This window comes from Cheilinus undulatus, linkage group 11 (genome assembly GCF_018320785.1).
Source record: "Cheilinus undulatus linkage group 11, ASM1832078v1, whole genome shotgun sequence".
NCBI classification, from domain to species: domain Eukaryota; kingdom Metazoa; phylum Chordata; class Actinopteri; order Labriformes; family Labridae; genus Cheilinus; species Cheilinus undulatus.
In genome coordinates, this window is record NC_054875.1 from 23,206,734 (window position 1) to 23,228,753 (window position 22,020).

Genomic DNA, 22,020 nt, shown 5'->3' on the forward strand with positions numbered 1-22,020 from the left:
AGCTGTGTTTAATTTCTGATTAAAATATAGAGAGGACTGGTGAAGGTGAAGGGTAATAGATGCACTCTTCTGCTGTGTCAGCAATGTAAAAGGGCAACCCTTCATGTCACTGTCTTCATACTTTTCCCCATCTATACTCCTTCCTCTCCCTTTTGCTCTCCACGTTGGCCCTGTCCTTTCCTTGAGCCACCTCCATGACTAATTCAGAAGCTAATGCAACATGGCAAGTGTTTTAATGAGCAGTGGACTCATGGATCCTTACAGTAATACCCAACTCAACCCCACAAGGTCCATGAAAAAAACCCAACCTAATCAGCACCATACTGTGCAGTGTTGCCATTTATATTCTCATCACAAAGTCAACCTACTCATCTGGTGAGCTGCAACACTTAACCTCTCAGTCGGTAAAGCCTTGTAGGGTTTGGGGAGCCAGACGAGTCTAGTTGTTAATCACAAGTAGCCACAACTTTCGCTCTGACAGTTGCAACCTCCTATAGTCATGACATGTCAGCTGACAAGACCTTGCAGAACAAGAGGAGGTGCTGATTCACGCTTAAATAAATAACTCATTAAACTAGTTTCTAGAAATGGAGTTTAGCTTTGTGTTATGTCCCTGGCAGAGTTATCTGAGTGCAAAAAGGTGCATTCAAACATAACACGTGTCTTCAAAGCCAATGTTTTTTGTTTGTTTGTTTGTTTGTTTTTTTCATTAAGTGATGCAAATCAGATCATGACAAGTAAAGGACAACATGCTTACAATACATACAGATGATAAAAAAAAGACAAGACAGAGACAAGCAAAGTAGGAACTCACATTCAGATATTTAAAGTTTGAAGGCGTTGGAAGGCTATGTCTTAATTCACGTTGGGTAAGTAAGTTGGGATTAAAATGAATAAATATATGAAGGACGGGAGGGGAGACACTGCAAAGATGCAGTATATACTGATGTAGGTCAGCATATGGAAAGGAACAGTTTAGGTGGAAGGGGAAAAAATGAAAAAAAAGATCAATTAAAATAAATTGTAATAAAGGGTAAAGAAAGAATGAAAGAAGAAGACAAAATAAGAAATGAAAAACATAGAACAAAGCCAATGTTTATTTACACAGTCAGCTTGACCATGGAGTCTCCCACATGCCTTTTAGTGAACTCTAGTTGAGTTCAACAGTAGCGTTCTCTTGCCACTCTCCACAAAGCTTTGACTGGTGAAGAACGCAGGCAACAGTTGTTGTATGCAGAATCTCTCCCATCTCAGCTGCTGACCTTTTCTTTGAGTTACTTGGCGTGTTCTTTTGTCTTCATGGTGTAATGGTAGCCAGGAATACTGATTAACCAGTGACTGGACCTTCCAGACAGATGTGTCTGTATACTACAATCACTTGAGACACATTAACTTCACTCAGGTGATCCCCATTTCACCAACTGTAGAACTATTAACACTAATTAACTGGATCTCTGTTGAAGGAGGTCAGTCACTTTGAAGGGGGTGATTATTTATGCAGTCAATTACTTTATTTTAAATATTTTTTACTGACATTATTTTGTAGAAATTATATTAACCATGACCTATTTATAAAATAAATAACAGAGTAAAACATCCAAGAGGGTGCATACTTTTTACAGGCACTGTTTATGCATCCCAAATGATCTGATAACAGCTAAGATCAGATCTCTGAGCCAATGTTCAAAGGGGGCCATTTGGCCACATTCCTCTGGCAGTGTGTATGAAACATTGACTGCATTTCAAAATTGATGACACATCTCCACCTCCTCCTCTTGCACAAAAATGAATCCAAAATAGTCCAGCAATGGGACTTGACATATTGTCCTTTAGTGCCAGCCATTTACAGAGGGGAGCTTGATATTAGAGCTTCCGAATTCATCTCCCACCCCTTACGCTAACCAATACACAAGTGCTTGTATCATGGGGGTTTTTTGGGACACCTGGTGGTAATACCGTATACCCCCATAAAATTGGGGAGGGTATGATGGTATTAAAAAATGGTCACCCCCAATCCTGGGTGATGGAAAAACAAAAAACAGTATGCAGACACTGCCATACTACAGTGACACACTTGATGGGGAATCCGGGTGGTGAAAGGCGCCACTTGGCAAATCATCACCCCGAAAAGATTTGAAGGTGTTAGGAGCAGAATCTCGCCAGGACAAAAAAATCTTAAGAAAGTGTTCACAGTCCCACTCCCCCACAACAGCACAAGGACTCAACACATCACAAGGTGTATGAGTGAATTTATCTCCAAAGACTAACAGCTGTTTGTCAGTGGTGGACAATAAAGGTATTAGAAGATTAGAAAAGGCACTGGAGGCAAACTATATATCTTAAGCCTAAAGTCGACCACAGCACTTTTTTGGACATAGAGTATTACTCAAAGTGCAGTTGTTGTTTATTAAATGCTGACATCACTTATCCCCCCAACCCCCACCACCAAATTGTACCATGGACTAGTTACTGAGGCATTACCTTACCATGAGATTTTGATACTTTTACATCTTAAGCAGACAAAAATTTCTCAATTAAGCAAACTTACAATGTATTTATTGTGGGACAGAAATGAGACCATGTTTAAATCTTACATAGCCTTAAATTCAAGATATCCTAGAGAAACAGGAGTTTAAAAAACTGCTCACAAGAGATTTATGTAAAACCTTTTAAAGAAAATACCAGACAAAGTATTGATTTTCAAATTTTCAGCAGTTTACAATTTAAACTTTTGAATGAATAAAAATGTGATCTTTAATCAAACTAGTATAAAACAAAGAGTCCTGGCATGACAGAATCTTATATCTCCACTCACCTCATAGATGTTTAACTGGCTCTGACCTCGACACAGCTCTTTGTAGCTGGTGGTGAATTCACCGATGAAATCGTGGCTGAAGAAAAGAAACCCAAAATTGCATCATCCACTTCTCATTCAGCAGTGTAACATGAAAACGAAAGGTAGGAGATGAAAGTAGCTGAAGAAAATTAAACCACAGCCATGGAGGCACATAGAATCTTATTGTAATACAAGAAATTAAACAACAACATGGATAAAAGTAAAAATATGTTGATGAAATTACGCACATTTGAAGTATATAACTTCCTGTGTGTAAATCTATTACCTTCCATCTCTGTCCCAGTCGTACACCTCCACTTTGATTGTCCTGAACAACACAGACACAGAAAAGTGTTTTCCCGTTAACTAAACATGTGAGCCTGTACCAGCTGTTAATGCTCATTAATTGTTAGTAAAGGTTAAATTGAACCAATCAAGTCTGTCAATATCTTTGAATGCTGCAATAAAGCAACATCCTGAGTGTCCAATAACTGATCTCTTTAAGGCTAGACTGCACATCCAGAATTGTCTCTTTTCCTATTTCAAAAATGAAAAATCAATTAACACAGCCTGCAACCAACAGAAATCCAAAAGTTTATTCATCAAGGCTTGAGCGAGCGGTTTACTTTCTTTCAGCAGACAGAGCAGATTTATAGATTTGCCAAAAACTGAAGGAAAACATTTCCCCGCACATCCTAAAGATAGAACACCAACCTCTCAAGACGGAGAATATTTTGTGAGCTCCTCAAATAAGTTGGAAGGCAAGAAACCAAATAAACACGCCTGAGAGAATTCACTGTGAAAGAGCAAAGCCCTTTGTCTTTTCTTCTTGATCTTGACTGAAAGATCAGTGGTTTCCCATCGCGTCAGCAGCTGTCAATCATGTGTCAGGGGGTCCAGGAGGAGGCAAGGTGATGGAGGATCCTCTACTATCCTGACCTGAACTCAATCTGTCTGAGACTGATGTATCTCCTCTCCTAATAAACGGTTTATGTACTACAGAGATAGATTAAGTGAGGATTGCATCATGAATCTGCTTCAAACCAGCATTTTTTTTTTTTATATTTAAAGAAAAACAAACAACCGCGCCAGATATTTAAATGTTAAGTGTAGGAGTGAGAAAACATGTTGATGTTCCCAGTACCCTTAAATGTGAGAAAAATAAAAACAAATATGTTTTGACTCCCAGGGCCAGTGTCGCAGATGATTCCCAAGTGATGTGTCATCCAACATCAATTTTTTCTAAAGTCATTTTCTCGCAACTAGTGTTCAGAGTCATGAGCAGCACTGAGACACTCTGAATCCCCTGGTGAAGATACACAGAATTAAATCCCAGATCAATTTTGTCTTATAGCCTGCACACATGGCATGTTTGGTGGAAATGGGAGAGATTTCTCTTTCTGATCGCTATTAAAGCCAAATGATAACAAGAGATTTAACGTAACCACATGAGAGCAGAAGACGTGACTGTGAGGGAATAAATGTGAACTTCAGATGTAAAACAGAGGAAACAGAAAGATGGAGCTTGAGATTCGTTTTTCCTTCTTTCATTTGACACAGGGTATTGGCCATCCTGGGACTTTGTCTCTTACTTTTCTTTCAGACATTTCAGACCTTGATCTCCTCCCTCTATGAGGAAAACCCTTTTAAAAAAAACTGTCTCTGTCCCTGTCTCAGGATAAAGGGCTCTGTACACTGCAGAGATTATAAAGCCCTTTGAGGAAATTTATGGCCTAAATAAATTAAATTGACTCGACCCAAAAACATTTAAAGAACACAAGCAAGAGCCCAGAGGCTCCATAAATCCACATGATGCATAAAAAAGAAAGCACTGAGAATTTGATGGATGTCTTAGTCAGGAAATGCAATGCCTCAGAGCCACCATCACTGCAGGTCAAATACAGGCCAAGAGAAATTATTAAAAAGCAATTATAATTTAAACATAATCCTAAAATGTATTTCCAACATTATATGTTGGCACTGAAAAGACAGCATGCCAAAATCAATGTACACAGCTGCAGGCACAGAAAACTCTTCAACCTTAAACTGGCATGACGCTGTCATCGGGCCAAAAATCCTATCCTCAAAATTGCCACTTTTCAGGGAATGGGAAAATGCTGTATTTTTCAATCAATTTTAACACTGAAAGCATCTTTTTGACAATTTGGGGGTTTAACATTTGTAAACCCCACTGACAGAGTAACTTTGGGAAACCTCCCATAGAAAGTGTTTGGGGAGGGCAGGCTTTTAACAAAATTCTCCAAAGGTGATTGGATGAACATTCTCTCCGTCACATTCATTAAAGGCCAATCAGAGCCACATGACAAAATGCTCCGCAACAAACTGACAGGAAACTTCTGCCATTAGAAATGAACAGGAGATTCTGATGTGGATAAAAGTCATGCCGAGGCCAGTCGGGAGAAGAGCGAAAACGTCTTCTCCACCAAGAGAAGTTTTCAGTGTGGTTCTTTCCTTTTGTTTTAATAAAGTAATGTGGAATAATGCTGATAAAACAGACACTTTTCTACAGCTACGTTTGAGCTAATCACTTCAGTAATTTAGGTAAGCAGAAAAGTGAAAACATCTTTTCTGTCATGAAAAGCTTTCATTGCTGTTTTTTGCTCTTTATTAAGAGCAAGGAAATGTGGTCCAGTTCTGAGACAAGGCTAGGTTAAAACCTAGTATATGGCCGACCGCAACTAACTGGGATGCCTGTTGAAATGCCTGATTGGCAGAGTGATTTTGTTCTGCTCTTCTCTGTGTACATATGAAACACTACAGAGACATGTGTCAGATTTCACTGATAGAGACAGACAGTGTCACTTGAGATTAAATGGGTTTTTTTTGGCAGATAAAAGTCTTTAGTGGTAGTAAGTTTATACTAACAATAAAACACCAACTGCTATGGAAGTGTTTATTCTAAAATAAAATAAAAACTGCAGCAGGTTTCATGAACATTTCTAATTCTCCTCAGACAGGTGTGTAAGGGTCTTTATATGTGTAAAATTGTTTTTATTTTTCCTGTATACTATTGTTTTTTTATATCCATTAATTATCGTTAAACATCATATTTATCATATTCCCTGGAAAAATATACGTGCAGAACGTTTAAGTGGCATTCTCTTAACAACGCAAATGGGGAGGTTTTAACATTTATTTGTTCTCTATAAACATATAGTATTAAGGGAATATTTACCAAATATTTTTTAACATAGCGCACACCCCTGGTTCACATTGGTGACAGACACACACAGCTGGAGCACACACACACACACACAGGGCTGGCGCGCTGGTCCTCTGTGGTCAGAGAGGAGATTTTAGAGGAAAGAGTTCTAGTGTTTATCTCCAGTATTCTGAAACTTTTTCCCTCAACAACAGAACAGAAGCCTGAAGTCTACACTACCGACATGTTAGCATGCGTTTCAGTGTAGGTGTGTGTGTGAGCGTCGTGTTTGTGTGTGTCACTGTTATGCAGCATGAAAACAGACAAGGATGAGAGGAGAGCAGCCTATGTTGCTGCTTAAAGGTCAAAGAGAAAGGGATGATAGGAGAAAGAGTGACGGGGACAGGAGATCATGATGGAAAAATTTAAAAACGAAGGTTGTGCAGGAGTCTCAAATCACGAGTCCGAATCAAGTACAAGAACAGCGGTCCAGTTCGGAGTAAACTGCAGCAATCCTACAGCAACATCCAAGCTAATAGCTAACGCCGGTCAATGTGGGACAAGCCCACCACTATGATCGTAACATCATGCCGAAACAGACCAAGAGTAGAGCGAGAACATTTTTTTCAGCCACACAAAGCTTTCAGTGTTGCTCTCTGCGCTTGTTTGGATGAGACACGATTTCTGGCTCAGAAAAAAGCACCGCTGTGGCTCAGTCCCAGCTAATGACTAGCAGGCCTGCTAGTAGAATCATCAGCTGGGACTCAACAACTCATTAGCTGTATACAACAACTAACCCTTTCCCTATAACTATCACATAATCATGCGAAAGCAGGGCGACAGAAGAGCAACAACATCGTTTCCTGTCTCAGAAAGCTTTCCATGTTGCTATCAGCACTAACTGTAATGAAGAAATATGGCTAAGGCCGAGCTAACGTTTGGCTAGCAGCTGTTGTATACCAGTACAAGAACCCTTTCCCCCTTTAACTATCACACACTCATGCTAAAGCGGTTTGGCAGAAGAGCAAAAACACCCTTTCTGTTACAGAAAGCTTTTACTGTTGCTGTCTTCACTTGTTTTAATCAAGAAATATCCAGTTTTGACTAAGTGCTGTGGTGGTTAATTCAGAGCTAATTGCTACACGAACAGCCGTTGTACACAAGCATTGACACAAGAAGTTGCCCTTTCCCCCTCAACTATCACATAGTCATGCCAAAGCAGGTCAGCAGAGGAGTGAAAACATTTTTCCCAACATGAAAAGCTTGTAGGGTTGTTTAATTCTTTGTCATACAGAAATGTGGCCCAGTTCTGGTTAAATAGAGGCCATGCTAAAGCTATATCTGAGTATTTAGAGCAGTGGAGGCAGCCATTAGAGGGCGTTCAGCATAAGTAAACCAAGTATGGATGGCTCTAGTGAACACAGTGGAGGCAGCCATCGCTGCCAGCATTCAGTACAAGCAAACACAACTCTGTATTGTAAGGCTTATAAATTAGCGTCACTCAGTCAGTTACTTACCTACTTACTGACTTACTTACTCAGACACAGACATTGCCATGCGTATAAACTGCCACTACACGATAGCTAACTGCTCCACTGGCGAAGGCCATTGCTAACTGCTTCCAGCACAACTAAGCCCCACCCTTGGCTACAGCCTCATTCTCCTCAAATAACACTGATTAGTTCGAACAGTTTATGATTAGGCACAAACATTGTGGAATGGAGCTTTGCAAGATGGATTTGCCTGATAACTGAGATAGAGGCTGGCACATCCATCTAAACTTAGCACACAAAAAAAAGGAAATTTGTGTCTGGTTGATTATTTCTTTGTTTTAACTATTCTTCTTGGCAAAAAATCTTATACCATCATAAAGCCTGTTTATTCCCCTTTTCACTGGAGCCACATTTGTAAGGAACATGTGTTTGTGGGATGAGCAGCAAATCTGAGTATGTAGGTTGCCAAATCTTGTCTGCAAATGCCAAACAGCTTATTTTGCTGTTGGTACTGATTCTTGTTTTGAGCTTCTGGTACAACCATGTGTTGACAGTCAGATGCCTGATTGGCACTGTAGGCTGTCTTTATCAGATTTGCAGTCAAGGTTTGCAGGAAAATATGGCAGATGGCCAAGAAAATCCAGAACAGACTGCACGCAGTCAATCTCTGGTCTCATAGGGCTGCCAGAAGGCCTGCCATGACTGCCCTTCACCGTCAGACCTGTTTGCACTGGCGTCAGCAAGAAATGTACTGGAACTTGAACATGTGGAAGAACATTACTGTATGTTCAGCAATGAGTCCAGATTCTGCTCACAACAGTTGGATCATAGGGTCAAAGTGTGGCGAAGACGTGGAGAACGTTATGCTGATTGCTACACCGATAGAGTAACATCTTTTGGTGAAGGCAGTGTCGTGGTGTGGGGCATCTCCCTCACTGGAAAAACAAGGCTTGTCATCACTGGCAGCAATCTCAATGCTTAGAGATATCAGTGAAATCCTGTAAACTAGTAGCGATCCCATATCTCCACAGTTTGGGGCTGAACTCTATCCTCCAAGATGTCAACCCTTGCCCCCACAGAGTGAGGTTTATACACACTACCTCCAGAATTTGGGAGTGGAGAGGATGGGATGGCCTCCATCAGTCCTGACCTCAACCACATTGAACTGCTTGGGGATCAGCTTGAGCGTGCTGTTCGTACCAGAGTGACCACCACAACCACATTGGCTGACCTGTGACAAATGCTGGTTATGAATGGGATGCCATCGCACAGCCTGGTGACCAGCATGAGGAGGAGGTGCCAGGCTGTTGTGGTTGTGTATGGTTCTTCCACACGCTACTGAGGCTCCTGTTACATGAATAAATTGCCAATATGTCTTGTACCTCAGACTTCAATCGTTCAATCCACTAAACAAGAGTGAATGGCAGAATAAGCTGTTTAGCATTGGAAGAGAAGATTTGGCACATAGGTGCAACCCACATACTCAGCTCTGCTGCTCATCCCACAAACATATGTTCCTTACAAATGTGGCACCATTGAAAAGGAGAATAAACAGGCTTTACAATGGTATAAGATTTATTGCCAAGAAGCACTGTTACAACAAAGAAGTCATCTACCAAACACAAATTTCCATATTTTTTCTGCTACGTTTGTTTTGCAAGGTTAGTGACAGATGTAAAGGATGACCACTAGCACTGTTTAATGGAAAAAATTAAAATCATGAAAAATGGAGATATGAGGTATTAGCCAGACTCCAGCCATGAATTCCTCCTGCCATCAAAATCCTCAAAGGGAATCAGTCGTCTTTCATGCTCTCACTCCATCTGTCTGACCCAATTAGCTCCTCCATGCAGGTGAGTAGAGACGGAATCGAAGTGGAGATTCTCGGCTGACACCCAGCGTGGTGGAGAGGGCAAGCTTTGACATGCTCTATGACAACTTTTACACACTTGCACTGGACCCAGATAAACACCTACACATAGCAGAGCCCCTGAAGATCCACAGAGAAAGCAGGTACAGCCACTCATCCTCCTCCTCCAATTTTTCTCACTCCTCTTTAATCTTTTCACTCTTTTCTTGCTCCTCGGGAAGATTTAAGATAAGATGGGAGATGGCACTGGAAACACCAATCAGAAACATCAAATACAACAAAATGCCCCTGCTGGTTGTGGGAAATCAATGAACAGCCAGCTAAGGTAGCATGTAGGCTTTTAACAGTTTTCCATTTTGACAGCAGATGAAATAACATTGAAAAATCAAAAGTGTTTGAATTTTCTGCATCGAACCCATTCTGCAAAAAGAACACCACACTGAAACTACAGGAAAATCATTCTATCATAGTGCATGTCAGTGTGGGTGTGCAGAACTCTTTATTGTACATCATCTATCATCCTACCTGTCATAGTCTCCATTGCAGAGGGCTCTGACAGGGATGGAGAAGGGCTGCCACACAGGGTTCAGCGTGTTCTTCACCACTTCAGTCTTGTGGCATATGGTGAACCTGGAGATGCAGGTTGACAGGGATATAAAAATCCTTAAAGACATGTTCTCAGAGAAAAAAAACTACAGTAAATCTCTGTATGCTGTGCTCTGAAAGCCATTTCTGCATTCATTTATCTTTATGCCGCTGAGTTCGCAGCATCTTAATGTAATATCCTCGACCTTGGGTGCCTTCATCTTTGACGTCAACGCCCTCCTGCCTCTCTGTCAAAATGAAATAAAAGAGCAGGCAAACTTACGTGCCGTCCTCATTGCTTCTGTAGAAGACCATGAAGGGGTCTGACTTCCCAAAGAAGTCCTTCTTATCCAGTTTGTTGGCACAGAATTGCATGGTGGCATAATCCTTCAGACAGAAGAGTGAGAAAAAAGACAGAGGAATGAAAAGGAAAAAAAAGTAAAGGACATTGTGAATCCATGCTCCTGCTTCTGTTTGCCTTCTGTTGTTTGTTTATACATGCAGTGTGCCAAGATATAAAAGCACTGAAGCACCAAATAAAAAAGCAAAGTGCTGAGTGAATCCTAATAAGAGCAGGGCAAAACAAGCCACCGACTCCCAAAACTGAGAAAGCATTAATTTCTTTTTCTTTTTTTTTTATGCAACTCCTGCATTACAACAGTTGATGGAATAAGGGATATTATGATTTTAAACACCTTGTTGTGCTGGATACAACCATAGTGACAGTATGAGGGAGCATGCAGAGGCACAGAAATGGAATCTAAAACCCTGCATAGAGAGGGAGCAGAGGGGGCTGTGTACAAAAAGGATGTGGAGGGTGTGAGTGCAGCTAATGATACATTAGAAAGGCTGGTATTACCATAATTATACTCATTTAGGCAGCATTTCAATACACGCTGCCATTTCGAGGACAATGAACATGCCCCATAATGCTCTTGGTTACAGATATTCTCCCTGTGGTCAAGGTATTACTCTGCGTTGTATAATAATGGAGCTGTGTAGAGGGCACAGACTGGACAGGTAAATTTCTGCAAAGTGTTCTCCATTTCCGAAAGCCTTTATCTCAACGTCTAATGAATGCAGTATAAATTTGTCTAAGCCATTTAGCCCTGCAGCACACTGCTTATGCAATCTTAAATCAGCATTTTTTAAGGGTGAGTCGGAGCAAAAAGACACTCAGAGCCTTCAGCAAGCAGAAAGAGGAGATGTTTTTACCTTGTTGGTTTCCCCCCTGGCTTTAAGGTTTTGACGGGTAGCTATTAGATCAGAATCAGTGCGGTGCTGGGCAGGGCCTCTATTGATTGCTTTGACCCACATCAGTGTGGGTGCCTCTGCCTTTGACCAGCCTCTCACTGACCATTCACATTACTTTAAGCATTGGACACAAACATGATAAAAGAGAAACTTCAACATCTGAGGAAACTGCGAACAAAAAGATGGATGCATCAAATAAATGCAGACAAGGACTGAATTATTAGCCCCCTATGAAACTCATTTTTCTAAGAACTTCCCAATTGCTGTTAAACAGAGCAAGGAATTTTTAACACAGCTTTTCCAAACATTCTAGTTTTATTTTGGATACTTACATTATTTGAATTTGCACAGAAATTATTTCACAAAAAAACAAAACCTACAAGGGTATAAATTATTAGACCCCTTTAAGTCTTATTTTTTATGAAAACTTAGCTCAACTGAGGTTAACGTGAGGGTTATCTTACAATTTATACACAAAAGAAAAACTTGAGTCCATTCAGGAACACTCTTGTCACATTTAACCAGCGCATGGCTAGAAACCCCATGTGGATAGATATATCTATGAAAATGCATATTGAGTACCATAAAATTAGTTCAAAAGCAATTAATCCATAGTAGCATGAATCAGAATATGAGGGTGCAACCAGCTTTATGCTATAAAGGAGGAGGCTGGGGTGGGGGAGGTGAAGCTTTGCCAGCAGTAGCGTGGTGCATCAGCATTAATGCAAGCAGGGATTAGTGAGAAGTACATCATATTTAAATACACTGCTGTGTTGAGAGAAAGAGCTGTGATTGGCTGAGGGAGCTGGAGGTGATAACTGGGATCAACTGGCTGTCAGCTAACCATGGCTGTGTATATGACCACTGTGTCCTACATGAGCTAATGCTAAGCTTCAGTAAGTGTTTGAGCTGTCACTGGAAAGAATGATGGCAGAAACAAAAGAAATTTCTTTAGGCATGAAAAAAGAAATGTTGATGCTCATAAAGCAAGAGGATATTCAAAGTTATCACAGCATTTCCAAATGCTGTCAAAAACTGGAGTGAGAAGTATCATCAAGTAATTCAAAGAGAGCACACAGTACAGAACAAGCCTGGCAGAGGTTTGAAACTGAAAGATCTTCAAGATTCTGCTAAGAAAACTAGGAGAGATATGTTTAAAGACCCCAGAACAACTGCCAAGACAGAAGTGAATGACTTTACTGAATCAGGAATTGTAATCTCAAAGAAGACAGTCACTAGAGCCCTGCACAGGAATGGACTGAGAGGCTGCAGATCAAGTGTGAGGAAGGAAGCAACACAGAGTTTCTCTTCTTTTTCTTCCTCCTCCTCCTTCACTGCTTTGTTAATTGTTTTGGACTGGTTTTCATGCGGGAAATAAACAATGGGTTAAGCCATGTTGAACTGTCACTGGATTGTCTGATAATCTTGAATGTACCATGCCAGCAGTGCGTGCAAAGCTGTTGTTGTCACCTTTAAATGATATCACAAGAACTGGGTCTTAGTGACACCACTAAGAGGATGAGGATGTGCCAACTCACATGTTACGGAACTCTACAGCCAACCCCTACGCACAGACTTGACTGAAACTAGTCATTATTTTGAGTTAAAACCCAACCAAACAGGGCTGCACAGCAACCCAGGAGTTAGCCTCATGGCAAGAGGGTTCCTGGTTTGCTTCCTGGTCAGGGTCTTTCTGTGTGGAGTTTGCGTGTTCTACCAGAGCATGCATAGGTTGTCTCTGGGGACTCCAGCTTCTTCCCACCACCAAATGCACGATTGTTAGGTTAACTGGTGGCTCTAAATTGACCATAGGTGTGGGTGTGAGCATAACGGTTTGTTTGTTTGTTTGTGTGTACTGTATATGTCAGCCCTGTGATCGACTGGTAACCAGTCCAAGGTTTACTCCACCTCTCACCCAAGGACAGCTGGGATAGCTACAGCCCCCTGAGACTCTCGGCAGAATAAGCGATAAAGAAAATGGATGGAACCACCATACAAACACTGAACTACAACGAAGCTGTGACATGCCACTCACCACAGCGCTGGAGGCCCAGCTGGCCATCATGCAGGTGAGCTTACCCCGCTTGTATCTCCTGTATTGAAAACCAGTCCTGTCTTCTTTTGAATGTCTCTTTATTTAAAATACTAGATGTCAAGGCTAGTAGATTGTATCTTTGTCTGTTTACCCAGGCTTAGCCTGTAACACAAGAAAAACACTTCTGCATAAAAGACACCATCAAGCCAGACTGAAGGATGCTCAGGACAACCTGGAGAAATATTATGCATACTGCATACTTTGGTCAGATGAGACCAAACTAGAGCTCTTTGGTCATAGAGGCATTGCTTAGGTTTGAAGAAAGAAGTAAGAGGTGTTAAACCCAAACAATATCGTAAAATGAAAAAACGTATCGTAAAACGTAAAATAATGCAAGCATCTAAAATAAAATTAGGATGTTTGGAAAAGCTGTGTTAAAATTCCTTGCTGTTTGTAGCAGCACTTGGGAAATCATTTTAAAAAAGTGAAGTTTCAAAGGGGGTTAATAATTTTGTCATCCATCCATCCATCCATCCATCCATCCATCCATCCATCTTCTTCTGCTTATCCGGGGCTGGCTTGCAGTGGTAGCTAGCTAAGCAAATCAATCCAGACATCCCTCTTCCTAGGACACTTTCCAACTCCTTCTGGATGATCACAAGGAGTTCCCATCCCAGACAGGATATATAATCCCTCCAGCACATTCTAGGTCTTCCCTGAGGCCAGCAGTGTCCAAAATACCTCCACAGGGGGTGCCCAAGAGAGCTCTGACTTCCAGCTCAGATCCCTGTTTATGACAACAGTCTGGCACAATGCAGTACTGCTGATGCTGCACCAATCTGTCTGTCATACTCACGCTCCATTAACCCTCACTCGTGAACAAGACCCCAAGGTACTTGAACTCCTTCACCTGAGACAGAGACTCACTCCCCACCCAGAGGGAGCAATCCACCACTTTCCAGCAGAGAACCATGGCCTCAGTCTTGGGGCTGCTGACTCTAATTCCAACCAAATCACACTCAAAATGTCCCGATGCCTGCTGGAGATCCCCAGCTAAGGAAGCAAACAGAACCATATCATCTGCAAAAATCAGAGATGGAATTCTGAGGTCTCCAATCTAGAAAACCTCTTCAGATAATTTTGTCCTCATCTTTATAAAGTAAAATAACTCAGTACTGTTCCTTGAAGATTGAGCTAATTTGATTACAAATGCTGTTTCTAATCATTTTGAAAATATTGGAAGGGAAGGATTATGAAAAGTTGATTATAACAGTCAGTGGTGCAGAATTGTTGTACAGATACTCTACAGCCATTCCCTAATGTCATTTCCTGTTATAATGCTCGTGTCTTCTTATTTGATATACTTAACAAGTAAATTAGAACAGGATTGTGTTCTCATATTTGTGCACTGAGATTATATCATGTTGTTAGAGCCTTTTATGGTGCAGTTTGTTCCTAAATTGTGTCAAGCTCTCCCCTAACAGCTTTTTTACAAGAACATCTAATTTTCTCAGATCCCGCTGTGGCTCATTTTGCAGGTTTAAAATAAAAAGCACACATTATGTTAGATTGCTTAGGTATGGTAGCCAAGCCCTAAAAAATTACCATCAAATACCCGTCCTGCTTAGCCCTGACACAGCCCCTACAATTAGACTACCAGGGTAACACGGTGGCTTTAGCCTTCATTAGGCACAGATAACACATCCCCACTTTGATGCCTCTGAGTGTTCTCTTATTAAGTGGGGAAAAAAGGCAGAACATTCATTCCAGCCACTGAGGTTTAAGAGCAGCAGGGGATACTGAGTGCAATGTGCATCCTCTGCTGTAGTGAGAGATCTCTGTATGGGGTAAGTGGCCGAGGAATTTTCACTGTCACTTTTAGAAAGTGAGACTGTAGGTCTGTCAAAGGAACTCAAGGCAGTGCAGACAATAGTTGAGCACTGGTTACATAAGCTTATGACATCCTCAGGATGGCATATTGTGAGCAGTACTAAATGGATCCAGAGCCAGAGGATAATATGAAGCACAATTTGTTTGTATTCCTTACATATCACTCAGCTTATTCTGTGAGCCTCTGGGATATTTGTAAAGAGATTTGAGCATACAATAAGAAGAAATATCTGATAAATATGGTGGCAAATCTAAACTTGTTCTCTGATTACAGTAATTAAAAACTTGTTTAAGGGATGTGCCAAAAACAAAACATAAAACTCAACTGTATAACTAGTATGATTTTTCAGTATAGGAATAGAAGGCTATAAGTTAGCAAACAGAAAACCCCTCCTTGGTTAAGTACTGTCATATATTGAGTCCTGTATGGTTTACTTAGATCTAAATCAGCCAGAGTTGTTGCTGGACTACTGCGAGGAGGATCAGAGAGAGAGCCAGCTGCTGCTCAGCATGTCATATATGCCAGAAATAATGACAGCCAAGAGGAAGCCTTTGATCCATGCAGAGGCTGTTGCTCTGCCTAATGATACCTGGCAAATCCTCCGACAAGGTGAGAGAGAGCCAACCTGCCTCTTGGCTAACAGTCCCTGCAGAACTTCCACTCGTTGATTCCCACTCTCCTGGTTTCAGTTTCCCCAAACAAGAGTTGCGGTGTTTACCTCAGGCGATGCAGCGACTCTGCTGCCTCCATTTATTGGTCACAGGTGGATTAGAGAATAAACAAAGTCCAGATGGATGCTAGCAATTCCAAACTGCCACAATACACAGGTGGGGGACATGTTCTGACAGCAGGGTCTTTAGGCTGTTAGACAGCGATAATCTCCCTTTTTTCTCATAGGTTCTTATTCTTTTCTCTCACTCAAGGCATTTATATTCAGGGTCATATAATGTGTAAACAGGACATGTCTGGGCTGACCTGCATAGTCTGTGTCTCTCTAATCGTGCCTGTGAGAGTGTAAATGGTCATTTGTACCTGTATTGATCATTTGCATTTAAATTACAAAGCACTTGGTGAAGTGGTGCTTCTCGGTGATAATGCTTACTCCTATCATTGCAGATCCAAAGCACCTGATGACTCACAGAAGCGCCTCAATGACTGTGAGCGCTAACACTTCAATCCAGCAAGGACCAAATCAGTAATGGTTAGCATGGCAGTTTTATTGTCAGCATGGCTTTTCTGTCGCTCGCTAATCAAAGACTGTTTATCACTTCAGGAATGAATGGTGCTCTTGTGGTAAAAAGTACAACTACTGCGAGGCCAGATTCTTTTAGTAAGCATACTCTGAAAGTTACAGAGCCAAATCATTTGATGCTTATGCATTAAGATATCATAAAACCTTTGCACAATAGTTGCAGCTCAATGGTTTGCTTTATAGCCTCTAAGGGAGGTGGGCTGTTCTGGTCAATAAGTCTTGGTCCTGCTCCAATGGAAGCAGTGTAATGTGATTATTCACTATCTTCATTTAGCAGCGCAGAAAGAAAGCCAATGGGCATTAGTGGACACAGGTTATCAATGCAGACCCATGGATTAACACAGCTCACATTGGAAGAAATGCGTGTTTCAGTGATTGCAATGAAGGGGAGTGCATTAAATGACCAATCAAACTGATGGCATTTTCACTATGTACACTATTTCTAACTGACAAACACAATTACACAGCGACGTGGCTTATACTGCTGCTTAAATTGGGACAGATATAATGTAATGTATTATATTGCTGAAAAGCCTATTAAACAAGCCGCTTCACTTAAGCAAGCTTAAGAACATTACTAAACATGCATTATGTGACTGAGACAGCATGCACTTCATGTATTTCCCTTTAGTGTGTCACACACTAATTCACAAATCTATCAACTACAGTAAACTCTAAGGACAGGTATTGCAAGCCTCAAGATACACAACCAGTCTGCCTCTCTGTCTTCCTTGTGTACTCACAGTTAGGGGTGGGAGATATATCGAGTATACTCGATGTATCGCGGCTTTTGCCACACACAATGTATAAAATGACTATATCGTGGACATCCAAGTATAAATTATGTGGAAGTTTTAAGCTGTCAGCGTGCATTTCTCGCTGGAGTTTCGCTTCTTCCATTGTCCCTGAATGCATCTCTCACAGCAGAGAGCTCCCTCCTCCACCCATCCAGAAAAAGTTCCTCCACACATGCATGTTTTTGTATCAACGGAGGAGAGAGGAGGTAAACACTATGGGTAAACAGAGCAGCGTGGCGCGTTAGCAACTAGTTATCTGTGTTCAGAGATGGACTACAAGAAACAGCGCTGGGTCTGTCATCTGCCAGGGGTTCAGCATTAAAAAGGAAGAGGTCGAACTCACATGGTAATCGTTAAAATACACCACAAGATGACTCCGAGATAACGGTGACAGTAACATAACACACCGCTAAGGACATGAGCCCAGTGTTGTTGAAAAGCCAGGATTTAAAAATCTCATAAAGACACTTAACCCAGAATATGTGATCTGCCTGGGCGCGAGCATTTTGCTGAAAACTCCCTGCCAGAGTCATACACGTCAGAGAGAAGACGGCCCAGCAGCTGACAAATATGATCCACTTCTCAACAACTACAGAGGCTTATCTCAGCCTAACAGCTCAAAACACTGAAAACACTGAGTTAAAAAAGTTCCTGCCCCCATACGAGCTTTTCCCCCCATGATCACACAGGAGAGCTTCTTAAATAAGCTCTAAAGACGCTCCTATGTTATGAACTTGTCAGAAATTGGTCCAGTGGTCATCAGCACAGATGACGGACTAATATAATCACAGCTGTGAGCCTGAATGGTGGACTAGACTGCAGGGCTTTAGCCATTGGCTGCATGCAGGTTTGGTGAGGTTTGTGAAGGTTTGCTTAACCTTCAATGAGGAAAATAATCATTTTATAATCAGCGAGAGTAAACATAACACAGAAAACATTTCAAGACTGTCCATACACTATAAAAGATAGAGTATTTCAAGACATACAGTGTTTAACAAATTTATTAGACCACTGTCATATATGTCTCAAAGACCATCCAGCATCATGAAGTGCTTTAATATGAACTCTTTCATTTTCAGTGAGTTCTCCACGTTTTACCATTTTGAACAGAAATGAGGAATTTCAAACTGAATTCACCCAAATTTGAGCCGGCTCACTGGGCTTCTCTGAGAAGTCAGAAATTAATCAAGCATAACATTCAACCACTTAAACTCATTTTTCTCTTCAGGACTGCAAGTAAATAACTATAATTTGACATATTAATCAAGAAATATTAATGTGCTTTACTATTTTTTCAGTTTTTATGTAAATAAGTAAATTTGAAAATTCATGGATAACATTAATAATTATATCTTAGCATTAAAAATATCATTTGGGTTAAAGAGCTTCTACATATTGGTGTATTAACCATTGCAGAAATATAAAAAATGATTTTGGTTTTACCAATGCTGTTAATTTAGCTGTGGCATAAACCTTACTTTGGTTAGGGTTAGGGTGGTCTAATAAATTTGTTAAGCACTGTATGTATTTTTGATTAATTAGTAAGTTTGAATGAAGTCCTTTTCAAAATAAAACAGTGTGTTAAATTTGACTTTATATTGACTTTTATCCTTTCTGCATACAACTGTATTAAAAATCCAATAGAACAGTCTATTTTTATCACCAAACTGGTGTCATTTGGAGCTGAATTAAACATTATACAGCCACTTAGAGGACATTTCAAAGTATCATGATATATATATCGTGTATCAGGATTAAGCAAAAATATATCAGGATGTCAATTTTAGGCCATATCGCCCAGTTCTACTCACAGTAGAAGCAAACAAGACCACTGAATGATTCTGAAATGGAATGCAAATTAACCTTAAAAAGGCAAAAAAATCTGTTTTTCATATCTTACTCTAATGTTAGTAACAGTTGTTATCGCGTGAACTCCTGTGTGAAGGCATAGTTTCCAGTGATCTTGTGATTTTTTGTCTCCTACTGCTCAAGGCAGGGCAGGTATTTGCAGCCTGCTCTCTCTTCTTGCCTCAGTGGTGCTAAGACAGAGGGGCTCTGCAGCGTGCACTTGCTGCTATTTTTTAAATCAGTTTTTATGATGCATACTGTCTGCTGTTTCTGTCTTCTAAGTCAGACATAACTGAGTGGAATGGATAGTATGTAGTGACTGTGTTTGGTGGATCACTGATAAGTGGGTCTTAGTAGAGGGATAAGAGGAAGTAAAAGTTGTTTTTACACATGAATGTTCATGTTGCTCACTGACGATTAGACAACACATTCTAACCACATCTGAGAACATTAATAAGACCTATCATTCAGCATGTATTATAAGACAATAACATTTGTACAAAAACTTTTGAACTCACTCTGCAGTTTCCTAGCTCCTCAGCTGACAAGATAATGGTCCCACATTTCTTCCCAGGTATGCCACTGTAAAAACAAAACAATATAATTTAATCTTTCAGAAATATAACATTAGCAGAACAAAATTCAAAGGCACATTTGTTAATTTTGCATATTTTTTGCTTAAAAACCTTTCAGAGGCAGACTATTGCATTTTGCAAGACTCCTAAGTCATGCAAGTGCAGTCAATCTGCCCCACACAGCTCAGATCTTTATTTCTTAAGAAAACAATGGAAGGGAAAATTGCAGCTGAGTCATTTAGCTGTAGTTTAATAAAAACTGTTAGTGTAGTTTTGTTCTCAAAGAAGGCCAAAAAGCATGTCTTCACTCTTCCTCAGCTGTTTTGGTTTGTCACTCCTGGAAGCCATTTTAACAAGTTAATATACTGACACCTTAAAAAACATAGTAATTAGAGAGATTAGTGTTCAAAGGGTTTTTTCCTGCAGTCACATTTTTCATTTTAGACTGACAACACAGACATTTTTACCTTCAAAGATGGCTTTAATTCTTTAATGCAGTAGAAATAACCACATTAGAGTGACAGTTTGACAGCTCTAATGAGCACATTTCTCATTCACCACTGTAACTGAATCAAAAACAAGTTATAAGTACTGACTCTTGAGTTTTCTGTGCATGTGGAAATAAAGTGCTGAGACACAGAACTCCTCTGATCTGTGTTTGGGAGCAGCATTTTGGGAGTCTAAAGCTCTGTGGGTCTGCAGTTGTTTACCACAGATTCCCGCCTCAGCAGATGATGAAGACACATCGTAGCACAAAACAGGTTCCCTGTGTGCCTGTGTTCCTGTGTCTCACCTCTTCTATAGCATGCCAGTACAATACCACTAACAAAAATAGACTACACTGCTCTGGAGTTTGTGCTAAATGTTACTTGGGTGTATTTTATAAAAAGGTGACAAAAGGGTTTTTCTACCCAGGATCCACTGAAGCTAGGAGGAGAGAATGTAAAGCCCTTCCCATGAAATTCAGGGCAAGGCTGAATCAACTTTGCAATCATACAATAGCGCTTCAGCTGCAGACAATTCTGCCATTTTTAAGCATAAAGAGGTACAGATTACAGCAGAGTCCTGCTGAGGCCTTAGCCGGAGGGCTGATCATTAGAAGGTCAGACCTGCTGCAGATTCTCATCAAGCTGTGAAAGCTGATCTGACTGGCAGTAATGCAGGATTTTATACATTTAACTGGAAGGAGCCTTTCACAACAGCAGCACAAGTTTTCATTAACTACAAAGATAATCTGCAGCACACACCTGCATCAGGAAAGCCAGGGGAGCTTTTAAAGAGATAGAGTGTTTCCTCATTCTTATCAGTGCGTGCAGGAATTGTTTGCAGTGTTTTAAGAGATATGGTTCAGGGTGTTTCCATTAACCTTTACTGGCCTTTCTCAGTTTAACCAGGTCTTTCATATACACAGTATAAATAGGGCCCTATGATTTCCACGTTAACGGAATTGAGGACGGAATCGCAGAATTGGCCAATAAAAAGGGAATATACTATTTAACGTGGAAATCGTGGAAATAAAATTAATTTAACTGAAATGCTGCATTTTTTTCAGAAAGAGGAAAGTGTATCTGGTGAATATGTTCCAGAGGGATCACTAAAGTGTGGCACAACTTGTGCCTCACGTAACAAACACTCACTCCACCCCCTCCTAAACAACACAAAGCATGTCAAAGCAGCGGCACAAAACGCCGGCAAACATCACGTAGCTCAACACAGGGCAGTATCGTGCAACATAATATTGCACCTCACAGAAAACTCATCCGTGCTTCCAGTCATTTTACCTCACCACACCTGAGAGTCACGGAGAGAGAGGTGTGTCTGTGCGCGAGGCTCACAGCTGAAGTCACAACTTGCTCACCTCAAGGGCTTCAAACTCGAGTCGGATGGACTCGAGATTTCATGAAGTCCCGTTGTCTAAATGAAGTTATATTCGAGTATCAGTTAGCTTAACAATTCCTCCTGTAGATACTGTAGTTCCCTTTGGTTGCTTAAGGAGACAATATGTGTCTGCGTTAATGTAGCGGTCTGATATTAGGCAGGCGGACAGACAGCAAGGATGGAGAGAGACGAAGAGAGAACCATTACAGTCAGGAGTAGATCACAACACAGCATCAAACTGTTACAGTTTGTGAGAGTCTGTTCACAAACTGTTACATATTGAGAGATTAAAGAAAAGTTTAAGCAACAGGTTTACTTTTAATCATTTAACTTTAATGTTAACTTCTTATTAAGTTACTATCACTGTGTTTGAGAGAACAGGAGGATTTCTTCATTTACATTATAAACATCAGTTAGGATGTGATTATACACGTGGATGTGTCTGAAAATGTCAGGATTATCTGACTGTTACATTGGTTATAATTATTTTATATCAGGGTTATCCAAACAACAGCTCCTGGGCCACCTGTGGCCCTTTTTCAA

General features: G+C 40.7%; 1 protein-coding gene across 2 annotated transcripts in view; it reads right to left on the minus strand.

The window, feature by feature from the left end:
• cpne5a (copine Va) overlaps nt 1–22,020 on the minus strand; it is a 156,076-nt gene that overhangs the window by 64,421 nt on the left and 69,635 nt on the right. For both annotated transcript variants that reach the window (XM_041799404.1, XM_041799403.1), the window contains 5 exons: nt 19,543–19,606; nt 10,231–10,334; nt 9,888–9,992; nt 3,123–3,164; nt 2,816–2,891 (listed from right to left, as the gene is read on the minus strand). In XM_041799404.1, the coding sequence (XP_041655338.1) occupies nt 2,816–2,891; nt 3,123–3,164; nt 9,888–9,992; nt 10,231–10,334; nt 19,543–19,606 (391 nt within the window). The remainder of the gene's footprint in view (nt 1–2,815; nt 2,892–3,122; nt 3,165–9,887; nt 9,993–10,230; nt 10,335–19,542; nt 19,607–22,020) is intronic.